Source organism: Aotus nancymaae, unplaced genomic scaffold (genome assembly GCF_030222135.1).
Source record: "Aotus nancymaae isolate 86718 unplaced genomic scaffold, 86718_ANA_hifiasm-v0.15.2.pri h1tg000019l, whole genome shotgun sequence".
Classification (NCBI taxonomy): domain Eukaryota; kingdom Metazoa; phylum Chordata; class Mammalia; order Primates; family Aotidae; genus Aotus; species Aotus nancymaae.
Window position 1 is genome coordinate 31089227 of NW_026988431.1, and position 25120 is coordinate 31114346.

The 25120-nt window shown below is 39.2% G+C and overlaps 1 protein-coding gene across 5 annotated transcripts in view; it reads left to right on the plus strand.

The window, feature by feature from the left end:
- Positions 1-25120, plus strand: part of PPP2R3A (protein phosphatase 2 regulatory subunit B''alpha) — a 196234-nt gene that overhangs the window by 34404 nt on the left and 136710 nt on the right. For 3 of the 5 annotated variants that reach the window (XM_064378717.1, XM_021666638.2, XM_064378720.1), the window contains exons 1-2: positions 4805-4925; positions 6706-9147. In XM_064378717.1, the coding sequence (XP_064234787.1) occupies positions 7153-9147 (1995 nt within the window). In that variant the 5' untranslated portion in view covers positions 4805-4925; positions 6706-7152. Of the gene's footprint in view, positions 1-4804; positions 4957-6705; positions 9148-25120 lie in introns of those variants that run through there. The other 2 variants (XM_064378718.1, XM_064378719.1) reach the window with 2 other exon arrangements.

A 25120-nucleotide genomic window follows, 5' to 3' on the forward strand; every position in this document is an offset into this window, starting at 1 on the left:
TCTGCCTTCACATATGTTTCCCTCTACCTGGAGTATTCTTCCCTTCTTTTTTGTCTAAGTAGCTCTCATTGATCCTTCAGAATTATGTACCTACATTGCTATATTTTTGGGAAGCTTTTCTTGACTCCTCAGTCTGATTTAGATGCTCCCTCTCAAAACAGACAAAGGACGTGAAGAAAGGCTTCACAAGTGAACAATGACAAAATGTCTAATAGGTGAGTGAGAAGATATTCAGGCTTACCAGCAATCAAGGAAATGAAGATTAAAACAATGTACTTCCATTTTTTCATCAATCAAATTACAAAAAATTTAAAGAGAGGAATCAGTCCAGGAAAACATGGGGAAACAGGCTCTCTCCTAGATTGGTGCTATATATCTAATGACCTTTTTTGAAAAAGTATATACACATATACACCTTTTGACTCAGCATTTTACTATTAAGAAAATATAGCTATATAAAGTATATGTAAAAGAATGTTTATCACTGCTTATTTGAAAACAAACAGTAAATAACCTAAATCTTCAGCAATAACAGATGGCTAAATAAATTATTTTATTTATATGATAGAATGTTATTTATTCATTAAAATGATTTATGTCTATTTTGACATGAAAGTAAGTTATAGTATGGTCCAAATTTTGTAAAAAAATAGACATAATTTTTCATAAGAGAAAGTTAAAGTATATTCATAAGAATATCAACAGTGTTTATTTCTACTTGTGAATACAACTTTTCTGAAAAGAACATTTATTAATTGTAGGAGAAAAATGGGAGCAATTTGCCCGCACTCCTGATAGCTGCTATACTTGCTTGCTTCTGCCCCTGCCCTCATTAAACATTGAGCACTCTGAAGACCATCACTGTATGTCATTTGGCATCATTCTCCCAGGATCTGGCACAGAGTAGGAAATGTTTGATAAGTGAATTAGAGCAATAACAGAAATAGTATTTATTGTGCATTTCCTGTGTCTTAGGTATTGTTGTAAGCATCTGACATATGTTAACTTAATCTTCATGAGATGGTTATTATTCTCTCTATTTTGCAGTTGGAACAGACTGACAAGGTTAATCAGCTTATATTAGGCCACACTGGCAGGATTGGAATTCAAACCCATGCAGTCTAGCTTTCTCTTAGACTTAGAATAGCATTGTGGTTCCAAGTTAGGTTGGATCTCTGATTGAAAATAGTTGGATTTGATTCCATGTCTAAGATTCCATCTGGTTAACTGAACATCAGTTGAATTATAGTCTGAATAAAAAGGCAGAATTTGACACCCGTAGGTGTGACATACCAGGGAAAGTAATCTTTGATGCTTTGGCTTTTTTTTTTTTAATCAAATGATTTTAGACTCAAAATTTCTCATATGTAGTTGGTGGCACTCCTTGGGGTTTGGTTTTCTGCTATTGATGTCCTTTCAAAACATACTCAAAGACCTAAATTTGTGATTTGTTCTTTAAGTCTTGCCCCCATCCCCTTTTTCTTTCTCAGCAAGATGACTCATGAAAAGTTCATCAGTTTTATTTTTAAAACTCAGCAGTGTCCATTTTTGCTATATCTTTTTCTTCTTATTTTCTTTTAAAGAATTTCTGAAAGCTGCTTTGTTATTTAAAACCATACTCTCTGGCTGGGCACGTGGCTCACACCTGTAATCTCAGCACTTTGGGAGGGTGAGGCGGGTGGATCATAAGGTCAGGAGTTCGAGACCAGGCTGGCCAAGATGGTGAAACTCCATCTCTACTAAAAATACAAAAATTAGCTGGGCTTGATGATGGGCTCCTGTAATCCCAGCTACCCAGAAGACTGAGGCAGGAAAATGCTTGAATACAGGAGGAAAAGGTTGCAGTGAGTCAAGATCGCACCACTGCACTCCAGCCTGGGCAACAGAATGAGACTCCGTCTCAAAAATAAATAAATAAATAAATAAAAATAAAGCTATACTCTCTCATATGGTAGCCACTAGCTTCATGTGGGTATTTTAATTAAGATTAATTAAAATGACCCAAAGATTTAAACAGGTACTTCTCCAAAGATGACATGGGGCTGGTCAATAAGCACATGAAAAGATGTTCAACATCAGTAGCTGTTAGGGAACTGTAAGTTAAAACCACAGTGAGATATCCTTACACACCAATTAGAATGGCTAAAATAGAAAATACTGGCAGTACTGCATGCTGACGAAGATGTGGAATCAACCAGGTCTCTCGTATGTTGCTGGTGGCAATGTAAAATGGTATAACTACTCTGGTAAACAGTTTGGCAGTTTCTCATAAGGTTCAAGATATTCTTACTATAGAACCCAGCACTCACACTTGTATTTACCCAAGAGAAATGGAAACTATATTCACACAAAGCCTCTGCACTAATATTCATAGCAGTTTTGTTTGTAATAAGCCATAACTGGAAACAACATAAATACCCTTTAATGGGTGAATGGGTAAACAGTGATAGATCCATGAAATGGAATACCACTCAGCAAGAAAAAGGAATGAACTGTTGGTACATGTGGTAATGTGAGTGAATCTCAGAAACATTAAGTGAAAGAAGCCAGTCTCAGAAGATTACATACTGTATGACTGCATACGTAAAACATTTTTTTACATTACAAAATTATAGTGAGGGAGAATAGATCAGTGTTTGCTGGGAATTATGGGCAGGGTGAGGGTGTGGCTACAAAAGGGTAGTATGAGGAATTTTTTAGGGGGTGATGGGAAAGTTCTGTATTCTGATTGTGGCAGTAGTTATTATACAAGGAAAAGAGGGAGAAAAAAAGAGGGTGAGTGCATGTAAAACTGGTAAAATCCAAATAAGGTCTGTAGTTGATAGTATCAATGGCAGTTTCCTGGTTTTGATCATTGTACTATAGTGATATAAGGTGTCATCATTGGGGGAAACTGGGGAAAGACTTCACAGGAACTCTCTGTGCTATTTTTTCAACTTCTTTGTGAGTCTAAAATGATTTCAAAATTTAAAGTTTTTTTTTTTTTTAATCAAAATTCCATTCTTCAGTTGCACTAGCCTCATTTAAAGTGCACAGTAGCACCATGTGGCTAATGTGCCATATTGGGTAGTGCAGATAAAGAATATTCCCACCAATGCAGGAAGTTTTATTGGACAGCACATGTCTGGCTTTAGCCAGTGTTTTTCCTTCCTTGACTGTTTCAAATTCCAATATAACAGGAATACTTTCTTGTACTTTCTGTCACGTTACCTTATTGACTAGTTGTTTTGGTTATATTCAGAACTAGAGAAATACTTCCTCGCTTTATTTTTTCAAATTTTAGAGAAAAACAGTTGTTTTTATGTCAACTTAAGAATTTTTTTTGGCCAGGCGCAGTGGCCCATGCCTGTAATCCGAAACTTTGGAAGGCCAAGGCAGACAGATCACCTGAGGTCAGGAGTTCGAGACCAGCCTGGCCAACATGGTGATACCCCATCTCTACTAAAAATACAAAACTAGCCAGGTGTGATAGCACATGCCTGTAGTCCCAGCTACTTGGGAGCCTGAGACGGGAGAATTGCTTGAACCCAGGAGGCAGAGGCCGAAGTGAGCTGAGATGGCGCCACTGCACTCTATCCTAGGCAAGACAGAGCAAGACTCCATCTCAAAAAAAATAAATAATTTTTGGACTCATGTTTTAATAAGCATTTGGATATTTAAGTTTTCCAACATTTATGTATTTTGCCTCTGGACCAGTTTTATAACCGGATTAGGAAATAATCCCGATCTCTCATATAGTTTTCCTACTGTACTTTCTCAACACTATCCTTTGTGTTTACCTTTCCTTTTATCTTTACCCAAAAGCCCTTTCAAAATCTTGGACTTCTCTAAAAAGGGCCGTTTCTTCCCTGTGTTTTGGATATACATCTCTTGAAAAGGGAGTGTGACCATATTCTCATCTTTTGTTCTATAACATTTTTCCTCTTTGGCTTTTTTATATTTTCACTTAAGAATTACTAGTCACCTCCTTTACTGTGGAGTTTTTTTCCAGTTCAGCTTCATCTACCTTGTGTGATCTCTAGTTTTATAGTTTTTATATAAACCACCACTTGAGATTTGAAGATGAGGAAGTGGAGGATGAGACAACAGGTTAAGATCCATTTATATAGCAACAAAGCTAAGATACTGGGGGACAAGAAGAATGAGATGTGACCCACCTGAGGAAAACCACAAAGAGTTAAAAGAGTATCAGAATTCAGATTTATATCTCCGTGGGTGACAAATCTGAACATTGTAATGATGTCAGTGTTCCTTCAAAATAATTTATAAGTTTGTTAAAATTGTAATCAAAGTCCAGTAGGATTTTTCTTGAAATTGAAAGTTCAACAGTTCATCTAGAAGACCATCAAAGAACATTTAGAGGGTAAAAAAAGAATCGTATCAGTTAACAGGGTAGAAAAGAAAAGAAAAAAAAAAGAATCAGAACTAGGGATCAAGGAGGCAATGCTAGGTAGTAAAACTTTAATAAACAGTAATTTACAATAGTGTGGTACTGGTACAAAAACATAGTAATTACTGAATCCAAAGAACCAGGAAATATAGTCTAGCCAGTATAAGAATTCAAAACAAGAAAGTATTCTTCATGAATTAATTAATTGTACTAATTGATTCTGTATTCAGTAAGTCTCTAATACCTAAATGGGCAACAAATAAAAATAGTTTACCCAAGAACAAAAAATAGGCAAAATGAACCATTTTCCATTATTAAATAAAATGTGAAAACAATGAAACAATGAAGTACTGTTTCTCGTTATGAAATGAGTAAAGATTTTCATTCTTTTTTTTTTTTTTTTTTTTTTTTGAGACCAAGTCACAATCTGTTGCCAGGCTGGAGTGCAGTGGCATGATCTCGGCTTACTGCAACCTCCACCTCCCGGGTTCAAGAGATTCTCCTGCCTCAGTCTCCTGAATCACTGGGACTACAGGTATCTGCTGCCACATTCACTGGGACTACAGGTATCTGCTGCCACACCCAGCTAATTTTGTGTATTTTAGTAGAGACGGGGTTTCACCATGTTGGCCAGATCTTCTGACCTCATGGTCTCGATCTTCTGACCTCATGATCCGCCAGCCTCAGCCTCCCAAGGTGCTGGGATTACAGGCGTGAGCCACCGTGCCCGGCAGATTTTCATTCTTATGACACCAGTGTGGTGATGGTGCAGTGAAACTAATACCTTCCTTCATTGTTATCATCTCCTTCCCATCATTGCCTCATTGCACCATCCTTGATCAAGTAGTATCCTACTTCTGTCCTCCTACATTCTATCCTTCAGCAAATCATGTTGGCTGTACCTTTGAAGTATAGACAGCATCTAAATATCCCCACAATTGCTATACTGGTCCAAGCCTCCCAGCCTTCATGCTGGCCTACTGAAGTAGGCCCTAACATGTTTCCATGCTTCTTATCTTGCTACTCTGAAGTCTCTGAACACAACAGCTAAAATTACCAATTTAAAATGGAAGTGTGATCAGGTCATTCTTCTGCTCAGTGGCCACCAGTTGTTTCCCAGCTCACTTAGGGTTAAGACCAATAAAACTTAATGGTTAAGACCACAGTGCTCTACAGACTCTGCATGCTTTAGACTCCCACCTTTCCTTTCCATTGTCCCCTTGCTCCACCCACTTTGGTCTCTTTGCCATTCTTTTAGTAAATAATGCGTGCTCCACTCTAGGGCCTTTGCACTTAAGGTTATTCTGCCCTGGAGGATATACCTCATAATACCTCCTTGGCCTGCTCCCTCTCTTCTTTCGGGTCTCTGCTCTTCAGATGTCAGTAAGTCTTCTCTGACCCCTCTTCATAAACAGCACCCTTCCAACCTTTCTAAAACCTTGCCCTGCATCATTTTTCTCCTTAACACATGTCCCATATGATAAGTTTATATGTTTAACTTGTATATTGGGTTTTCTTCCCTTTGTTTGATTTGCTGCTTTATCACTAGTATATACAAAGAGCCTGGTACATAACAGTAGGTAGTCAGTATTTGTTGACTGAATAAATCCATTGACAAAACCTTGGAAAGCAACTATAGTATGTTTTAAAAGCCATTTTTTTATGATGAGTAAATTCTGTCCACGTGATGCAGAGAAGAGAGAGATATCTGCATGGGGCAGGGTCTGGGAGATGAGATCAAGATCAATAATGAAAGTTGGTTTTTCTCTCAGTAAGCAAAGAGAAAATTATGGGAGAATAATTTCTAAGTGTAGAGGAAGTTTGAGACTCAAGAACAGGTACTAGGTGTTGATAGTCTTTGAGAAGACTAAGTTGATGGAAGCAAAAGGTTGGTGCAGGGGCATAGTAGAAAATATGATTCTAGATAGATGGGAACAGATCTTGAGGGACTTAAAAGTGAGTCAAAAGAGGTAGACTTGCTGTGATCCATGAGGAGATCAGAAGTGTGAATTCTTGAGCTGTGAGGGATGAGAATGCTGTATAAATCTAAGCTTCTTAGTATCATGTAAGGAGCATGCAATAAGAAATTCATCTCAGAGGTAAATGTGACAAGGCAGTGTTGGGGTAATATTACTCTAGGCAGTAAGGAGTGTAAGGTGTTATGAAACAAAGGCATGAGTTGAATATCAGCTGTAAAGGATATGGCAGATAATAAGGCTTGGTGATTAACTGCATATGGGATGCAAAGAAAGAGGAAATTAAAAGTTTCAGTATTAAAAAATATTTCCTTTTAATTATTTTCTTTTTTATTTCAGGTTTCTCTGTCATTTGCAGAAAAATGGATCATTTAAATCTTTGGAGGACTCAGTCATCACAGTACTTCTCTACTACCAACTAAGATTTATGACAGTAAATTTCTGACAGCAAATTTCCATGTTATAGAACTGTTGAAGAAGTAAAAGAGGATATTCTTTCATCGAAATAATTCTATGGTATCATGATATTACTAAATAAAATTTAAAAGCACAGTTAGTAAATTATTAAATTTGCTAGTACAAGTACACATGTGCATCAGCTACTGTATTTTGATAGTTAGCAAGCCTCAAATATAAATGGTTTGCCTTCAAGGCAAAAGCCATTATATTTGAAAGAAACCACTGAACATTGTTATTAAATATACTTTCAGCTAAGTGTCATTTAGGAGAATTCATGAAGGAAGTTATAGAAAGTTCCAAGTCCAAACAGTAAGTGGATTTGATACTATGGCAGCAGCTTACAGACTTGTGGTTAGTACTGTGAACCACTACAGCAGCGTGGTGATAGACCGACGTTTTGAGCAAGCTATACATTATTGCACTGGAACCTGCCACACTTTCACACATGGAGTTGACTGCATTGTGGTACATCATAGTGTTTGTGCAGACCTCTTGCACATCCCTGTGTCTCAGTTCAAAGATGCGGATCTGAACTCTATGTTTCTACCCCATGAAAATGGGCTTTCCTCATCTGAAGGTGACTATCCCCAACAGGCCTTCACAGGCATACCCAGGGTCAAGAGAGGATCTACTTTTCAGAATACCTGCAACTTAAAGGACATTGCAGGAGAAGCAATCAGTTTTGCCAGTGGGAAAATAAAAGAATTTTCCCTTGAAAAACTCAAAAACTCTAACCATGCAGCTTACAAAAAGGGAAGGAAAGTTAAATCTGACTCATTTAATAGGAGGTCAGTTGATTTAGACTTGCTTTGTGGCCATTATAACAACGATGGGAACACCCCGTCTTTTGGTTTACTGCGGAGTTCCTCAGTTGAGGAAAAACCTTTGTCTCATAGAAACTCGCTTGATACAAACCTGACTTCCATGTTTCTTCAAAACTTCTCTGAAGAAGACTTGGTTACTCAGATTTTGGAAAAACATAAAATAGATAATTTTTCTTCTGGGACAGACATAAAGATGTGCTTGGACATCTTGTTGAAATGCTCCGAGGATTTGAAAAAATGCACAGACATCATAAAACAATGCATAAAGAAAAAGTCAGGGAGTAGCATCAGTGAAGGAAATGATAATGTTACAATTTCTAGCTCCGAAGCTGTGTATATGAATGTAATGACCAGGTTAGCATCGTATCTGAAAAAGTTACCATTTGAATTCATGCAGTCTGGGAATCATGAGGCTCTAGATTTCACAGAACTGATTAGTAATATGCCTAGCTTACAGCTGACTCCCTTCTCCCCAGTATTTGGCACTGAACAACCCCCTAAATATGAAGATGTTGTCCAGCTCTCGGCTTCCAACTCTGGACAATTTCAGACTGTTGAATTGCAAGATGACAAGCCTAATTCCAGGAAGATGGACACTATACAATCCATTCCAAACAACTCCACAGATTCCTTATATAACTTAGAGGTAAATGATCCTAGAACTCTAAATGCTGTCCAGGTTCAATCACAGTCATTAACCATGAACCCTTTAGAAAATATTTCTTCTGGCGACTTAATGGAAACTCTTTATATCGAAGAAGAGTTAGATGGAAAGAAAGCATTCGATAAAGGACAACAGACAGAGAATGGACCCAGTCATGAGTTGTTAGAGATAAATGAACGTAGAGCAGAATTTCCAGAACATGCTACTCATCTTAAAAAATGCCCTGCCTCAATGCAAAATGAAATTGGTAAGATATTTGAGAAATCGTTTGTTCATCTGCCTAAAGAAGACTGTAAATCAAAAATTTCCAAAGTTGAAGAGGGAGATCAGAGAGATTTTACAAATTCCAATAGCCAAGAAGAAATAGATAAATTGTTAATGGATTTGGAATCATTTTCACAGAAGATGGAGACTTCTCTAAGAGAGCCACTTGTGAAGGGTAAAAACTCTAATTCTTTAAATAGTCACAGTCAGTTGACTGGTCAGACCCTTGTAGATCTTGAGCCTAAATCTAAAGTCTCTTCACCCATAGAAAAAGTCTCACCTTCCTGTCTAACAAGGATTATTGAAACCAATGGACACAAAATAGAGGAAGAAGATCGAGCCCTCTTACTACGAATCCTGGAAAGCATTGAAGACTTTGCTCAAGAACTAGTTGAATGCAAATCAAGCAGAGGGAGCCTATCACAAGAAAAGGAAATGATGCAAATTTTACAGGAAACCTTGACAACTTCCTCCCAGGCCAGTTTATCAGTCTGTAGAAGTCCTGTTGGTGATAAAGCCAAAGATACTACTTCAGCAGTTTTGATTCAGCAGACTCCAGAGGTGATCAAGGTAAGACCCAGCAATTTCGAGTACTAGGAACTCTTGAAAAAATGTTTTAGTGTTTGAAATTTTTTTTCTTTCTTTTGTTTTTTTATTGCATTTTAGGTTTTGGGGTACATGTGAAAAACATACAAGATTGTTGCATAGGTGCATACGTGGCAGGGTGATTTGCTGCCTTCCTCCTCTTCACCTATACGTGGCATTTCTCCCCATGCTATCTCTCCCCAACTCCCCACCCCCCGCTGTCCCCCCCCACACTCCCCCCAAACGGACCCCAGTGTATAGTGCTCCCCTCCCTGTGTCCATGTGTTCCCATTGTTCAACACCCGTCTATGAGTGAGAACATGCGATGTTTGATTTTGTGTGCTTGTGTCAGTTTGCTGAGAATGATGGTTTCCAGGTTCATCCATGTCCCTACAAAGGACGCGAACTCATCGTTTTTGATGGCTGCATAATATTCCGTCGTGTATACGTGCCACATTTTTCCTGTCCAGTCTATCATCGATGGGCATTTGGGTTGGTTCCAGGTCTTTGCTATTGTAAACTGTGCTGCAATGAATATTCGTGTGCACGTGTCCTTACAGTAGAACGATTTATAATCCTTTGGATATATACCCAGTAATGGAATTGCTGGGTCAAATGGAATTTCTATTTCTTTTTTTTTTTTTTTTTCTCATATGGAATGGATTTTGAATTAGGATTATCTAATAAGGTTGATTATATTTTCCTTACCCATTTTTTTTTTGAAAGAAAGAAAATGAAGAAGAGGAAGAAAAAGGAAGAGAAAGAGAGAGAATGGGAGTATTGCTTTCTTGCCCAGGCTAGAATGCAGTTTAGTAATGGCTATTGAAAACCTCTTGTATACCAATAATTATACTTGATGTAGACAGGAAGGAATAAGGGAAGAAAATAACAAACAAGCAGCCAACCAATATTTCATTTAAACCTATGAAATGCTATGCGATTACTGAGGAGTGATTTACTTCCAATTATGTAGTCACTTTTGGAATAGGTGTGAGGTGGTAATGTATGTTTTGTGTATTTGAAGTGGAGAGTTCTGTAAATGTTTATTAAGTTTACTTGTTCCGGGTCTGGGTTCAAGTCCTGAATGTCCTTGTTAATTTTCTGTCTCGTTGACCTATAAAATCGTTAGCTCTTCTTGTTACATTGATCCTTTTGCCATTATATAATGTCCTTCTTTGCCTCTTTTGCTCTTTGTTGCTTTAAAGTCTACTTTATCAGAGGCGAGAATTGCATCTCCTGCTTTTTGTTTATTTGTTTGTTTTTACTCTCTGATTGGTTGATAAATCTTCCTCCTTCTCTTTGTTTTGAGTCTTTGTGTATCGTTGCATGTGAGATGGGTCTGGATGCAGCATACTGATGGGTTTCGGCTTTATATCCAATTAGAATATATATATAGGTTTAATACTGGCATTTGATGCTAGCTGACTGTTTTGCCCATTAGTTAGTGTAAATTTTTCGTTGTGTTAATGCTCTTTGCTTATTGATATATTTTTGGAAAAGCTGATATTGGTTGTTCCTTTATATGTATAGTGCTTCTTTCAGAAGCTCTTGTAAAGCAGGCCTGGTGGTGGTGAAGTCTCTAAGTACTTGTTTGTTCGCAAAACATTTAGTTTTTCCTTCAATTATAAAGCTTAGTTTGGCTGGATAGGAAATTCTGGGTTGAAAGTTCTTTTCTTTAAGGATGTTAAATATTGGTCCCCACTCTTTTCTGGCTTGTAGGGTTTCTGCTGAGAGATCTGCTGTAAGTCTGATAGGTTTCCCTTTATGGGTAACCTGACCTTTCTCTCTGGCTGCCCTTAGTATTTTCTCCTTCATTTCAACCCTAATAAATCTGGCGATTACGTGCCTTGGGGTTGGTCTTCTTGAAGAATATCTTTGTGGTGTTCTCTGTATTACCTGGAGTTGAATATTACCCTGCCTTGCCAGGTTGGGAAAGTTTTCCTGAATAATATCCTGAAGAGTATTTTCCAACTTGGATTCATTCTCTTCGTCACATTGAGGTACACCTATCAAACGTAAATTAGGTCTTTTCACATAGTCCCATATTTCCTGGAGACTTTGCTCATTCCTTTTTATCCTTTTTTCTCCATTCTTGTCTTCTCGTTTCATTTCAATGAGCTGGTCCTCAACTTCTGATATCCTTTCTTCTGCTTGATCAATTCAACTGTTTAAACTTGTGCATGCTTCGCGAAGTTCTCATGTTGTGTTTTTCAGCTCCATCAATTCACTTATATTCTTCTCTAAATTTTCCATTCTCGTTAATATTTCGTCAAACCTTTTTTCAAGGTTCTTAGTTTCTTTGCATTGGGTTAGAACAAGTGCTTTTAATTCACAGAAGTTTCTTATCACCCACGTTTTGAAACCTGCTTCTGTTATTGGAACACACTCGTAATCTATTAAGCTTTGTTCCGTTACTGATGAGGAATTGCAATCCCCTGTAGAGGGAGAGGCATTCTGATTTTGAGTATTCTCTGCCTTTTTATGCTGGTTTCTTCCCTTCATTATATATTTATCCGTCTGTCGTCTTTGTAATTACCGACTTTCTAACTAGGTCTCTGAGCTGACGTCCAACTTGTTGATTCCCAGCGCCGAAATCTGAGCAATCCACTGTGCCGGCCAAAATAGCGGTGTTAAGATTGATGGTGCTTTTCTGTCCAGGAATCTCCAGACTCTGCACCAAGAACCGGCACGCTAAGGTGCCAGCAAAACCGCCACGCCGGCCACAAGAGTCGCCCTGGCAACCCGTGGTGCTCCTCTGCTGGGAATCTCCTAGTCCATGAGCAACAAATACTCATCTGAAAGTGTGGCGTCCTCTCGTTCTCTGCGCTTTCACTGGGAATTACGAGCCCGAGCTGCTAGTGATCAGCCATCTTGGATCTCTCTCCGGAATTTCTATTTCTAGGTCATTGAGGAATCGCCTCACTGTCTTCCACAATGGTTGAACTAATTTACACTCCCACCAACAGTGTAAAAGTGTTCCTATTTCTCCACATCCTCTCCAGCATCTGTTGTCTCCAGATTTTTTAATGATCGCCGTTCTAACTGGCATGAGATGGTATCTCAATGTAGTTTTGATTTGCATTTCTCTAATGACCAGTGATGATGAGCATTTTTTCATATGCTTGTTGGCCTCATGTATGTCTTCTTTTGTAAAGTATCTGTTCATTTCCTTCACCCATTTTTGAATGGGCTTGTTTGCTTTTTCTTGTAAATCTGTTTTAGTTCATTGTAAATTCTGGATATCAGCCCTTTGTCAGATGGGTAAACTGCAAAAATTTTTTCCCATTCTGTTGGTTGCCAATTCACTCTAATGACTGTTTCTTTTGCCGTGCAGAAGCTGTGGCGTTTGATTAGGTCCCATTTGTCTATTTTGACTTTTGTTGCCAATGCTTTTGGTGTTTTGGTCATGAAGTCCTTGCCTACGCCTATGTCCCGAATGGTTTCGCCTAGGTTTTCTTCTAGGGTTTTTATGGTGGTAGGTCTTATGTTTAAGTCTTTAATCCATCTGGAGTTAATTTTAGTGTAAGGGTCAGGAAGGGGTCCAGTTTCTGCTTTCTGCACATGGCTAGCCAGTTTTCCCAACATCACTTATTAAACAGGGAATCCTTTCCCCATTGCTTGTTTTTATCAGGTTTGTCAAAGATCGGATGGTTGTAGATATGTTGTGTTGCCTCCGAGGCCTCTGTTCTGTTCCATTGGTCTATATCTCTGTTTTGGTACCAGTACCATGCTGTTTTGATTACTGTAGCCTTGTAGTATAGTTTGATGTCCGGTAGTGTGATGCCTCCCACTTTGTTCTTCTGCTTAGAATTGACTTGGCTATGTGGGCTCTCTTTTGGTTCCATATGAAGTTTAAGGTGGTTTTTTCCAGTTCTGTGAAGAAGGTCATTGGTAGCTTGATGGGGATAGCATTGAATCTGTAAATTACTTTGAGCAATATGGCCATTTTCACGATATTGATTCTTCCTAACCATGAACACGGAATGTTTCTCCATCTGTTTGTGTCCTCTCTGATTTCGTTGTGCAGTGGTTTGTAGTTCTCCTTGAAGAGGTCCTTTACGTTCCTTGTTAGTTGTATTCCTAGGTATTTTATTCTCTTTGTAGCAGTTGTGAATGGCAGTTCATTCTCGATTTGGCTCTCTTTAAGTCTGTTATTGGTGTATAGGAATGCTTGTGATTTTTGCACATTGATTTTGTATCCTGAGACTTTGCTGAAGTTGCTTATCAGTTTCAGGAGATTTTGGGCTGAGATGATGGGGTCTTCTAGATATACAATCATGTCATCTGCAAATAGAGACAATTTGACTTCCTCCTTTCCTAATTGAATACCCTTTATTTCTTTTTCTTGCCTGATTGCTCTGGCTAGAACTTCCAGTACTATATTGAATTGGAGTGGTGAGAGAGGGCATCCTTGTCTGGTGCCAGATTTCAAAGGGAATGCTTCCAGTTTTTGCCCATTCAGTATGATATTGGCTGTTGGTTTGTTGTAAATAGCTTTTATTATTTTGAGATACGTTCCATCAATACCTAGTTTATTGAGGGTTTTTAGCATAAAGGGCTGTTGAATTTTGTTGAAGGCCTTCTCTACATCAATTGAGATAATCATGTGGTTTTTGTCTTTGGTTCTGTTTATGTGGTGAATTACATTTATAGACTTGTGTATATTGAACCAGCCTTGCGTCCCCGGGATGAATCCTACTTGATCATGGTGGATAAGCTTTTTGATGTGCTGTTGTAATCGACTTGCCAGTATTTTATTGAGGATTTTTGCATCTATGTTCATCATGGATATTGGCCTGTAGTTTTCTTTTCTTGTTGAGGCTCTGCTGGGTTTTGGTATCAGGATGATGTTGGTCTCATAAAATGACTTGGGAAGGATTCCCTCTTTTTGGATTATTTGGTATAGTTTCAGAAGGAATGGTACCAGTTCCTCATTGTATGTCTGGTAGAATTTGGCTGTGAACCCATCTGGACCTGGGCTTTTTTTGGGTGGTAGGCTCTTAATTGCTGCCTTGACTTCAGACCTTGTTATTGGTCTATTCAGGGTTTTGACTTCTTCCTGGTTTAGGCTTGGGAGGAGGCAACTGTCCAGGAATTTATCCATTTCTTCCAGGTTTTCTAGTTTATGTGCATAGAGTTGTTTGTAATAATCTCTGATGATGGTTTGAATTTCTGTGGAATCTGTGCTGATATCCTCTTTATCATTTTTTATTGCATCTATTTGGTTATTCTCTCTTTTCTTTTTTATTAATCTGGCTAGTGGTCTGTCTATTTTGTTGATCTTTTCAAAAAACCGGCTCCTGGATTTATTGATTTTTTGTAGGGTTTTTCATGTCTCTATCTCCTTCAATTCTGCTCTGATCTTAGTTATTTCTTGTCTTCTGCTAGGTTTTGAGTTTTTTTGATCTTGCTCCTCTAGCTCTTTCAATTTTGATGATAGGGTGTCAATTTTAGATCTCTCCTTGCTTCTCATGTGGGCACTTGTTGCTATATATTTTTCTCTAGAGACTGCTTTAAATGTGTCTCAGAGATTCTGGTATGTGGTGTCTTCATTCTCGTTGGTTTCGAAGAACATCTTTATTTCTGCCTTCATTTCATTGTTTATCCAGTCAACATTCTGGAGAAAGTTGCTCATTTTCCATGAAGCTGTGCGGTTCTGGGTTGGTTTCTGAATTCTGAGTTCTAACTTGATTGCACTGTGGTCTGAGTGACTGTTTGTTATGGTTTCCGTTCTTTTGCATTTGCTGAGGAGTGATTTACTTCCAATTATGTGGTCAATTTTAGAGTAGGTGTGATGTGGTGCTGAGAAGAATGTATATTCTGTGGATTTGGGGTGGAGAGTTCTGTAAATGTCTATTAGGTTTGCTTGTTCCAGGTCTGAGTTCAAGTCCTGGATATCCTTGTTAATTTTCTGTCTCGTTGATCTGTCTAATCATTGTCGAAGTCTCCCACTATTATTGTGTGGGAGTCTAAGTCTCTTTGTAAGTCATTAAGAACTTGCCTTATGTATCTGGGTGCACCTGTGTTAGGTGCATATATATTTAGGATCGTTAGCTCTTCTCGTTGCATTGATCCTTTTACCATTATGTAATGTCCTTCTTTGTCTCTTTTGATCTTCGTTGCTTTAAAGTCTATTTTATCAGAGATGAGAATTGCAACACCTGCTTTTTTTTGCTCTCCATTTGCTTGGTAAATCTTCCTCCATCCCTTTATTTTGAGCCTTTGTGTATCCTTGCATGTGAGATGGGTTTCCTGGATACAGCACACTGATGGGTTTTGGCTTTTTATCCAATTTGCCAGTCTGTGTCTTTTGATTGGGGCATTTAGTCCATTTACGTTTAGGGTTAATATTGTTATGTGTGAATTTGATCCTGCCATTTTGATGCTAGCCAGCTGTTTTGCCCATTGGTTGATGCAGATTCTTCATTGTGTTGATGCTCTTTACCATTTGATGTGTTTTGGGATTGGCTGGTACTGGTTGTTCCTTTCTATGTGTAGTGCCTCTTTCAGGAGCTCTTGTAAAGCAGGTCTGGTGGTGATGAAATCTCTGAGTACTTGTTCACAAAGGATTTTATTTTTCCTTCACTTATGAAGCTTAGTTTGGCTGGATATGAAATTCTGAGTTGAAAGTTCTTTTCTTTAAGGATGTTGAATATTGGCCCCTACTGTCTTCTGGCTTGTAGGGTTTCTGCTGAGAGATCTGCTGTGAGTCTGATGGGCTTCCCTTTGTGGGTAACCCTACCTTTCTCTCTGACTGCCCTTAGCATTTTCTCCTTCATTTCAACCCTGGTGAATCTGACGATTATGTGCCTTGGGGTTGTTCTTCTAGAGAAATATCTTTGTGGTGTTCTCTGTATTTCCTGGACTTGAGTATTGGCCTGCCTTGCTAAGTTGGGGAAGTTTTCCTGGATAATATCCTGAAGAGTATTTTCCAGCTTGGATTCATTCTCTTCGTCACATTCAGGTACACCTATCAAACGTAGATTAGGTCTTTTCACATAGTCCCATATTTCTTGTTGACTTTGTTCATTCCTTTTTACCCTGTTTTTTCTTATCTTGCCTTCCCGTTTTATTTCATTGAGTTGATCTTCGACCTCTGATATCCTTTCTTCTGCTTGGTCAATTCGGCTGTTGAAACTTGTGCATGCTTCGCGAAGTTCTCGTGTTGTGTTTTTCAGCTCCATCAATTCACTTATATTCCTCTCTAAGTTGTCCATTCTCATTAGCATTTCATCAAATCTTTTTTCAAGGTTCTTAGTTTCTTTGCATTGGGTTAGAACATGTTCTTTTAGCTCACGCAAGTATCTTATTACCCACTTTCTGAAGGCTGATTCTGTCATTTCATCACACTCATTCTCCATCCAGTTTTGTTCCCTTGTTGGTGAGGAGTTGTGATCCCTTTTAGGAGGAGAGGTGTTGTGGTTTCGGGTGTTTTCATCCTTTTTGCGCTGGTTTCTTCCCATCTTTGTGGATTTTTCCACCTGTCGGCTTTGTAGTTGTTGACTTTCTGGTTGGGTCTCTGAGTGGACGTTCTGTTTGTTGTTGATGAAGTTATTTCTGTTTCTTTGTTTTCCTTTTAACTGTCTGGCCTCTCTGCTGTAGGACTGCTGAGGTCCACTCCAGGCCCTGCTTGCCTGGGGATCACTTGCAGCAGCTGCCGAACAGTAAAGGTTGCTACCAGTTTCTTCTTCTGCTTTGTCCCAGAAGGATACCTGCCAAATGTCAGTCTGAGCTCTCCTTTATGAGGTGACTCTTTGGATATACGGGGGTCAGGAGCTGCTTGAGGTAACAGTCCTTTATATTAGCTCAGGTGCTGAGCTGTGAGCCCCGTTGTTCATTCAGAGCTGCTGAGCTGGTAAATTTAAGTCTGCAGCAGCAGAACTCATTAAACCCCCCTTTTTTTTCCCAGGTGTTCTATCCCAGGGAATTAGGGCTTTATGAGATTCCGCTGTACTGCTGCCTTTTTTTTTCTTCAGGGTTGCCCTGCCCACAAGGAGGCAGCCTAGTCACTCTCAGCCTGCAGAGGCTTCGCTGAGCTGCTGTGGGCTCCACCTAGCTGCCGTGTGAACTTCCCTGCAGTCCTGTTTATATGGGTGTAGTTAGAGCTGCTTCCGCAATGTTGGCCCGCCTCTGTAATCATGGACTTTCTCTGTAATGGCGGGTTGCCGCAGCAACGGCAGGCTGCCTCAGTAATGGAGGACGCCCCTCCCCCACAGAGTTGGACCATCCCGGGTTCAGCTGTGCAGAGCATTTCCAATTGCTGTTTTTTTGTTTTTGTTTTTGTTTTTGTTGGGGTGGGACCAGCCAGGCCTGATCTCCTGGCTCCCTGCCTCAGAGCCTTTTATTTTTTTGTTGAATGGTCGGCTCTCTACCAGGTGACCTGGTCACCTGGGATCTGTGTGATATCCCGTGCGGCGACCCACTGCGCCGCTGAAACCACGGCTCTGAGATTCGTGGCGCTTTTTTTTTCCCTGGGAATCTCCTGGCCTGGCTCCCTGTTTCAGCTCCCCTTGCTGGCTAAGTGGGAACACAATCCCATTTACTCTGCACCAGGAGCAGCTGCACTGGGGAGCAGGCAAAACAGCCACACCAGCCAAAACAGCCACACTGGCGACCTGTGGGGCTCCTCCGCCTGTGAATCTCCTGGTCTGTGGGCAATAAAAATCTGTCTGGAAATGCGGCGTCCACTCTCCCTCTGCACTTTCACTCAGAGCTGCAATCCTGAGCTGGATCTAACCAGCCATCTTGGAACTCTATCGAAAATTTTATAAAGAGAAACTATTTTCTGTTAGCCATTTTTTGTTCTAAAGCTCCTGTCCTACACTAGGAATGATCTCACTCTGCTCAGAGCCAGCAAAAAGCAAAGAGTTTACAAGATGATAAAGAGGACAAAAAAACAAAGACTTTAGACTCAAACAGACTGGTTTCTACAGCCCTCCGCATATACTCATCTCCCCAGCTCTGTGACCAAAGAAAAATTACTTAGCTTTAATATCCTTATCTTTATGGTGGACATACTAATGATCAGAATAACTCATGTGAAACATAAGCAAGGTCCCTTACACAAAGTAGACATTTAATATTAGTCCTCACCTTCCCCAGCCAACGAAGAGACCAGTTGTTACTGCATGACTGTGTAGACCTGTGTAAGGTTAGAGTACAAAAGAAGACATGATTCTTAAAGAGTTTTAAATCCACTTGTAGAGACAAAACTAACATGTCTGAAACAGTTCATGAGCACGTAAACACCATTCTGAAAGTATTGTCTTAACGGTAGGCCTTCAAAGAAGGTAAAGACTAAAGAGTAAGATTTGATTCTCCAGGCAACTGAGAATAAATAATCAATCTAGAATCATAGAAGCATTTTCAAAAGGTTTTTAATCTATCCCCCTACTGAAAGCACTCCTTTTGAATACTCCCAGAAAGGTGGTTGTCTTCCCATTTTGTTTACATATGTGTGTCTTAGCACAAGATTATTCCTTGTTCATTTTGTAAGTCCAACATGGGTTAGCAAGAGGCTCTGCTCTACTTCACTCAAAACATCCAGGCTGATGGAGGCTCCATGTTCTTACTGCTGCCCCATTGACCCATCTGGAATATGTGGCTTATGAGTTCACTGAAGGAGGGCAACAAAGGGGTGATGCTTTTAATTGCCTTGTCCCAAACTTGAACACACTTCATTTCTGCTCACAGTCCAGTGATTCCCAACCTAAAATCTGAGAAAAACATAGAAAAGCACATGGAATATTTGTTAAGCACTGCCTCTACCACATGAATGACCTATATGTATCAACATGTATGAGTTCACAGACATAAAGCCAAATCCCCAAAAGCAAGTTGTAAAATAAGGATATGAATCATTTTGAGATACATACATTTTTACAAAAAGTATGAGAAAATAACATGGATACACAAAATACAATGTTAATGGTTAATCTTGGAGGAAGGGAGATGCAACTGAGGGAGGGCGTTAAGGGGGCCTGAATAGTATTAGTCATTGGGGTAGTAGATGTGTAACTGTTTTGTCATGTTATTCTTTATGCTTTTTTATATTCTTAAATATTACTTAGTAATTTTTTAAAAAACTAATTGGATATTTGAGATGCTATTTATGTGCCTGAGTTAAAATACAAGTTACATATTAGGTGGCTTCTCATTACAACTTTCATTTGAGCGAGGTGGGCGGTGGGGGAGGCGGGGAGGGAATGCATATTGTCATCAGGTGAATCTTTCCCTGGTACCAGTTGAGCATCCAGAATCCAAAGTGCTCCAAAATTTGAAACTTTCTGGACACCAGTATGATGCCACAAGCAGAAAATTCTGCACCTGACCTTGTAGCAAACGCTATCAAAACCTTGTTTCATGTACAAAATTATTTAAAATACTGTGTAAAATTACCTTCAAGCTATGTGTATATATGAGACAAATGAATTTTGTGTTTAGACTTGAGCCCCATCCCCAAGATATCTCATTTTGTATATGCAGATATTCAAAAATCCAAAAAATTCTACATCTAAAACACTTCTGGTCCCAAGCATTTTGAATAAGGGATACTCAACCTATATGTTTTGTGGCTGCTATTCTCCTGTGGACTTTTTTAGTTACGAGAGACACTAAAGTTTAAAACAGTGCATACTTAATAAGGTTATTAAGTGATGATTTGGGTCTAAATATTGCAGATCTTCACTGAGCATTTCTGTGAAATTACTTGGTGTGAATCCTTTCATTTGTTGATTCACAGGTGTTAATGTCTTTAGTTTACTTGGGTCAACACTGGGGGAAAAACTTGGAATCAATCACAAAAGTAAGAAAAAAATCCCTTCATGTGGATTTTTTTCCCACATGATACATATGCAGTACACAGGCAATAGTGATGTCCTTAATAGTTTATAAAGGAAAGAAAATACCTACATAGCAACCTGAAAATGATAATAATGTCATAAGAGTAACCAGTTATTGTGAACTAAGGCATATTAAGACATTTAAAGGTGTTATCTCACTATTTTTCCTCACAGTGACCCATCTGTTTATTGAAGAAACATCTACTTTCTCTCATGACCTATTCCAGTATCTTAAAACTATTATAACCAGAAACTCTCACTGTGATACTTTTTTAAAATTTTACTCAACCCTCGTCCCCCATTATCTTCTGTGATGAAAAGAAGACAAATTCTCTAAAAACAGATAGACTGCATAAAGTAGAAAATGCCTGAGCATCACCTGTCTTGTGTCCCTGGCTAACACCTCATGAGTGGGTCCCCCGTAACCCTCAATCTAGGTACAGCTACCTTAAAATGCCACACTGGACTCTAAATGTGCTTCCCAGTTTTTTGACAAGTATGGACTGAAATCAAAATCTTGTTAAAAGACCATCTCCTGCCATTCTTTCAAATAAGTTTCAATATCACAGAATAGAATAAAATTTCTTCAGACTTCTTCTTGATAAAAGTTGAAAAAGTAATTAATGAAAAGCTAACTTAAAGAGACAAGTAATATAAAATGTTTAATTCAGGAGGATGCTTAATGAAAGAAGACAAACCATTCTTCCTTGACTCAGTTGCCTTCCTACTTGTCTTTTTTTTTTTTTTTTTTGAGACAGAGTTTCACTCTGTCATCCAGGCTGGAGTGCAGTGGAGTGATCAGCTCACTGCAACCTCTGCCTCCCGGGTTCTTGCAATTCTCCTGCCTCAGCCTCCCGAGTAGCTGGGACTACAGGTGCTCACCGTCACACCTCGCTAATTTTTTGTATTTTAGTAGAGACGGGGTTTCACCATGTTGCCCAGGCTGGTCTCAAACTCCTGAGCTAAGGCAATCTGCCCACCTCGGCCTCCCAAAGTGCTGGGATTACAGGCGTGCGCTACCTCACCCGGCCATCTTTTTTTTTTTTTTTTTTAATCCTTCTTTTCTTCTCATGAAAAATTTAAGCAAGGAATTGGCAAACATTTCCGTGAAGGGCAAGATAGTAAATATTTTAGGCTTTGTGGGTCAGAGCTCTGTTATGTAGTGTTATTTGCCTTTACAAAAAAAAAATGCTTTAAAATTGTAAAACCATTCTTAGCTCCAAGACTTAGAAAAACAGGCAGTGGGCCAGATTTGGTCCATGGACTGAAGTTTATTAACCCTTGTTTTAAGCAAATAGAAAAGTATGGTGAATGATATAAAAGCACTTTTATCACCTACCACTTAGCTTTGTCAAATCTTAACATTTTACCATTTGCTTCAAATCTTTTCCAACTACCTTTTGTCCTAGGGAAATTCAAGAGACTAAATGGATATATCATGAATCCATTATTTCTCTCAAACCTAAGATCTGTTATAGTTTTATCTTGATGATCAAGGGCAACAAAAATTGTTCTAACAGAACTTAGAGAATGTAAAGGGAAATTTCAGGCTGCTCTGTTTATATTATTGTGAATTCCAAGTTAATAAAATCCACACCAATAAGGAATAGAGAGTAAGAAGCCTACCTGTCATTCAGGTGGGAACGTTTTCCCATTGGTTTTCTGGAGTTCAAAGGCAGAGTTTAAGCACGCGGTCTTCCTGATGACCTAATTCACATTTCCATTCAGCTCCAAAAATGTTATCTCAAGCTCCCAAATGTACCCGTGGTAAAAATGAAATATTAAAATAAGAATATGGGAGGAGATGTGTGTCTCTTTTAAGTTTCCACATCTGGGCTCCTAACCTCTGTTGGCCTTTATTTAGCATTAAATAGCTATTTGTTGAATGAATAAACAAGTAGGTGGATGAATAACCAAGTGAGAGGATTTTCACTTGCCTGCTTTGTCTCCTTCTCAAATGGAAACTGCTCCTTTGCCTGAGGGCGATCCCTTTCTCTGCTCTTTGCTTCTCAAGGATGGGTGCATAAGGACCTGACGTCAGGGTACCCTTCTCGGACTTCAGGATAGTTAGTGCCTCTGCAAGACTCAAATATCTTACCTAGACCACTAAGTCTTGTAATTCCTCTAGCCTTTAACACCTAAAAAACAACAGCACCCTAGGAAGGGTCCCATCACCTTTCCTGGCAAGAGAGGAAGACATCAGGAGAGTGTAGACCATTTTACTTTATTGGGGGGAGGGGGGCAGAAATCCCTTGATTATACACTGTAGCCATTTCGAGTATGCTTTCTCAATCACCGTTGTTCCCACAGGCTTTCTTACAGTATGATCATATATGAGCTCTTTGTTTAAATTTTGAAAATTTTGTAACACTATTTTCTCTTTAAGGAATTCCTATATATTCATTGTTCTTTTGCCCATTCTTAGAAGTTGCCATCTTCCTCCTCATGGATTTGGGTTGGAAAAGGATATTTCTGTCCATTTAATTTTAGTACAATTGTTTGTTTTTATTTGTTTTTGGATGCCCAAGACAGTCAGAAATCCTTGAAGCTGGGTGTGATTTCTGTTGTTACTAGAACTCACTTTGCTTTCTTCTAACCCTGAGCAGGAATTTGTATTTGATATTTCATTCTGGAGGAAATAAGGGACCTTCCTAAGTTAATGATCCAACATTTAGGTTTCCTCAATGTTTAGATCGTACACTGTATAGTTTTATATGCATATTTAAATGCAGAATAATTAGGAAAATATAACATTTTAGCAAAGCACACTTTAGGAACTTTGTTAAATGTTTCTTCTGGAGCATTAATAAACACTTTCCTCTCTTTACTTTCTAGGTTTATATCCACGCCTTCATTAACATTAGCCAGTCATGTCACTGAGGGAGAATGTTTCTTCTTCCCTTCTTCAACTACTTTGTAGGTGCTCATGGTGCCTGGGTTCAGTGCTGGGAATGCTTGAGTAGAAATCAAGACACTTAGCAACACAATAGGAAATCATCCTCTCCTCCTCTCAGTTACCACCAAGCAGATTAATAAAAGTAAACAGATCTGCCTGGTGGCAAATAGGAATTTGCAGAATGAGCCCAACCTGAATATCCTTCTCCACCTTTGGTGGCTTCTGACATCAGGTTCCTTTGCATTAACACCTTGATTCTTTCTAATTAACATCAGGTATCTCAAATATGTCCCCACCTATGTTCACAAGAGCCTGGTAAATATATATGTACTGATGTAGAAAAGTCAAGATAAAGTTAAAAATGTAAATTGTAAGACATGTACCATTATGATCCCTTTTTGTTAATATATTTTTATGTATACAAAAAGTTTGGGGTATGTATGCTCCATATTCTTCATGTTCCTCCAGAAATAGAAAGTGAGTCTCATATTCAGGTGTTCCTGATAAGTCTGCCCTTTCCCAGCCTCCACACCACCCTTGGCAGGAGTGAAGAGGAGCTCCCAGATAAACTTGATCCATTAAGCCCACAGGCCTGCCCAACCGTTATAGCTTGACCACCACTCTCTGATTTAAGGTCATCAGGACTAATCTCTCTAATATGCCCTTCATCCCTGTTTACATTAGTCACCACCAGAAGTCCAGGAATCCAGACTACCCACTTTCCCCTACCCCACTTTCCTCCTCACACTGCTCTTACATATCTCCAAATCCACTTCCAACCTTCCCAACTTAGATTGTCACCATGTCCTTTTGAACTCTGAACTCATGATCATTCACCAGCAAAGTTTCCTATGTCTCTCTCTTCTCTAAACATAGTTTCCTATCTCTTCTCTAAGCATTTCCCTTCCTATTGTAACTGAAACTCATCTCTTCCTAAGGATACTGTAGCCAGTGAAATGGTGGCTCTATGCTTTCTCATTCCCACCACTATCCCACTAGGCCTCGAGCAGGCAGTAAGTGTTCTTGCATTTCATTGCTGTTCCAGACTATTCTCCTGGCGGCCTCCCTGAAACTAGCCCCACCCCAACTTTGAACTAGTATGGTTAGACTCTGCTATCCTCTACCCCTTCTGATTGTAGTCATCTACCACCCCAGTTTACTTATTTCTTAAAGGTTTTATCTCCTGGCTTTATGACACACTATTTAATATTACTCTTGACACCGTTTGAGTGTTCAGTAGATAAAGTATCCAGGACAGGAGCTTCTCAATTCCTTGATCTCCTCTAATGAGTTTGTCCTCTGCCCTTCTTTGTTCATTTGCTGGCCTTATGTTTATGTCAGTGGTTTTAAGAGTATGGTTCCCAATTAATAGTGTTAGCATCACCTGGGGGCTTGATAGAAATGCATATTCTCATTCCCCAGCCCAGACCTAGTAAATCAGAAACTCTGGGCTCAGCGCTTTGTGGATTAACAAGCCCTCCAGGTGATTCTGATGCATAATTATGCCTGAGAACTACTGCCTTAGTTCATCACTAAAATCATTCCCTTCAATATACTCTCAGCTTCCTTGTCATGCCCTCATTTCTTGGTACCCACCTGGAACAACTCCAGCTGAAATTGTGTTCTCTATGTCTACTCTGAGCTTTTATTTGTGCAGCTGAACTTGGCTAGAGAAGATCAACAACCATGCTGAGTGATCTTGCTTTAAATTCATGACCACCAACTTCCAATGGGTCTTTAGTATTGTATGGCAGTCCTGCTATGTTTCCCTAGTCCATTCACTTTCCCACTCTGCAGGTGCCTTCTTCCCTGTCTTCTAACCTCCAGCGTTTTTCCCATCCTCACCCTCAGCTAATAATCTTTTTCCTATTATACTGAGAAAACTAAAGCAATTAGAAGAGACCATTACCCATCTCCTACCCATATCAGTACTCATATCTTCTCCCTTTCCTTCTATTTCTATACATAAACTATCCAAGCTCCTATCTTCAAGCCAGGCCTATACTCAGGCTTTAATAATAGATCCCATCCACTCACAAACACTCCTGCAGAGATTGACCCATTTCTCCCCTGCAGTCATCAGTTTTTCTCCTCTGCTGATCACTCCTTCAGCAGATAAACATGCTACAATTCTCCCAGCTTTAAAAACAAAACAAACCGCTAGTGCTCCAACATACCATTCGAGTTAGCACTCATTTGTCTGCTCTTCTTCACTCCAGGG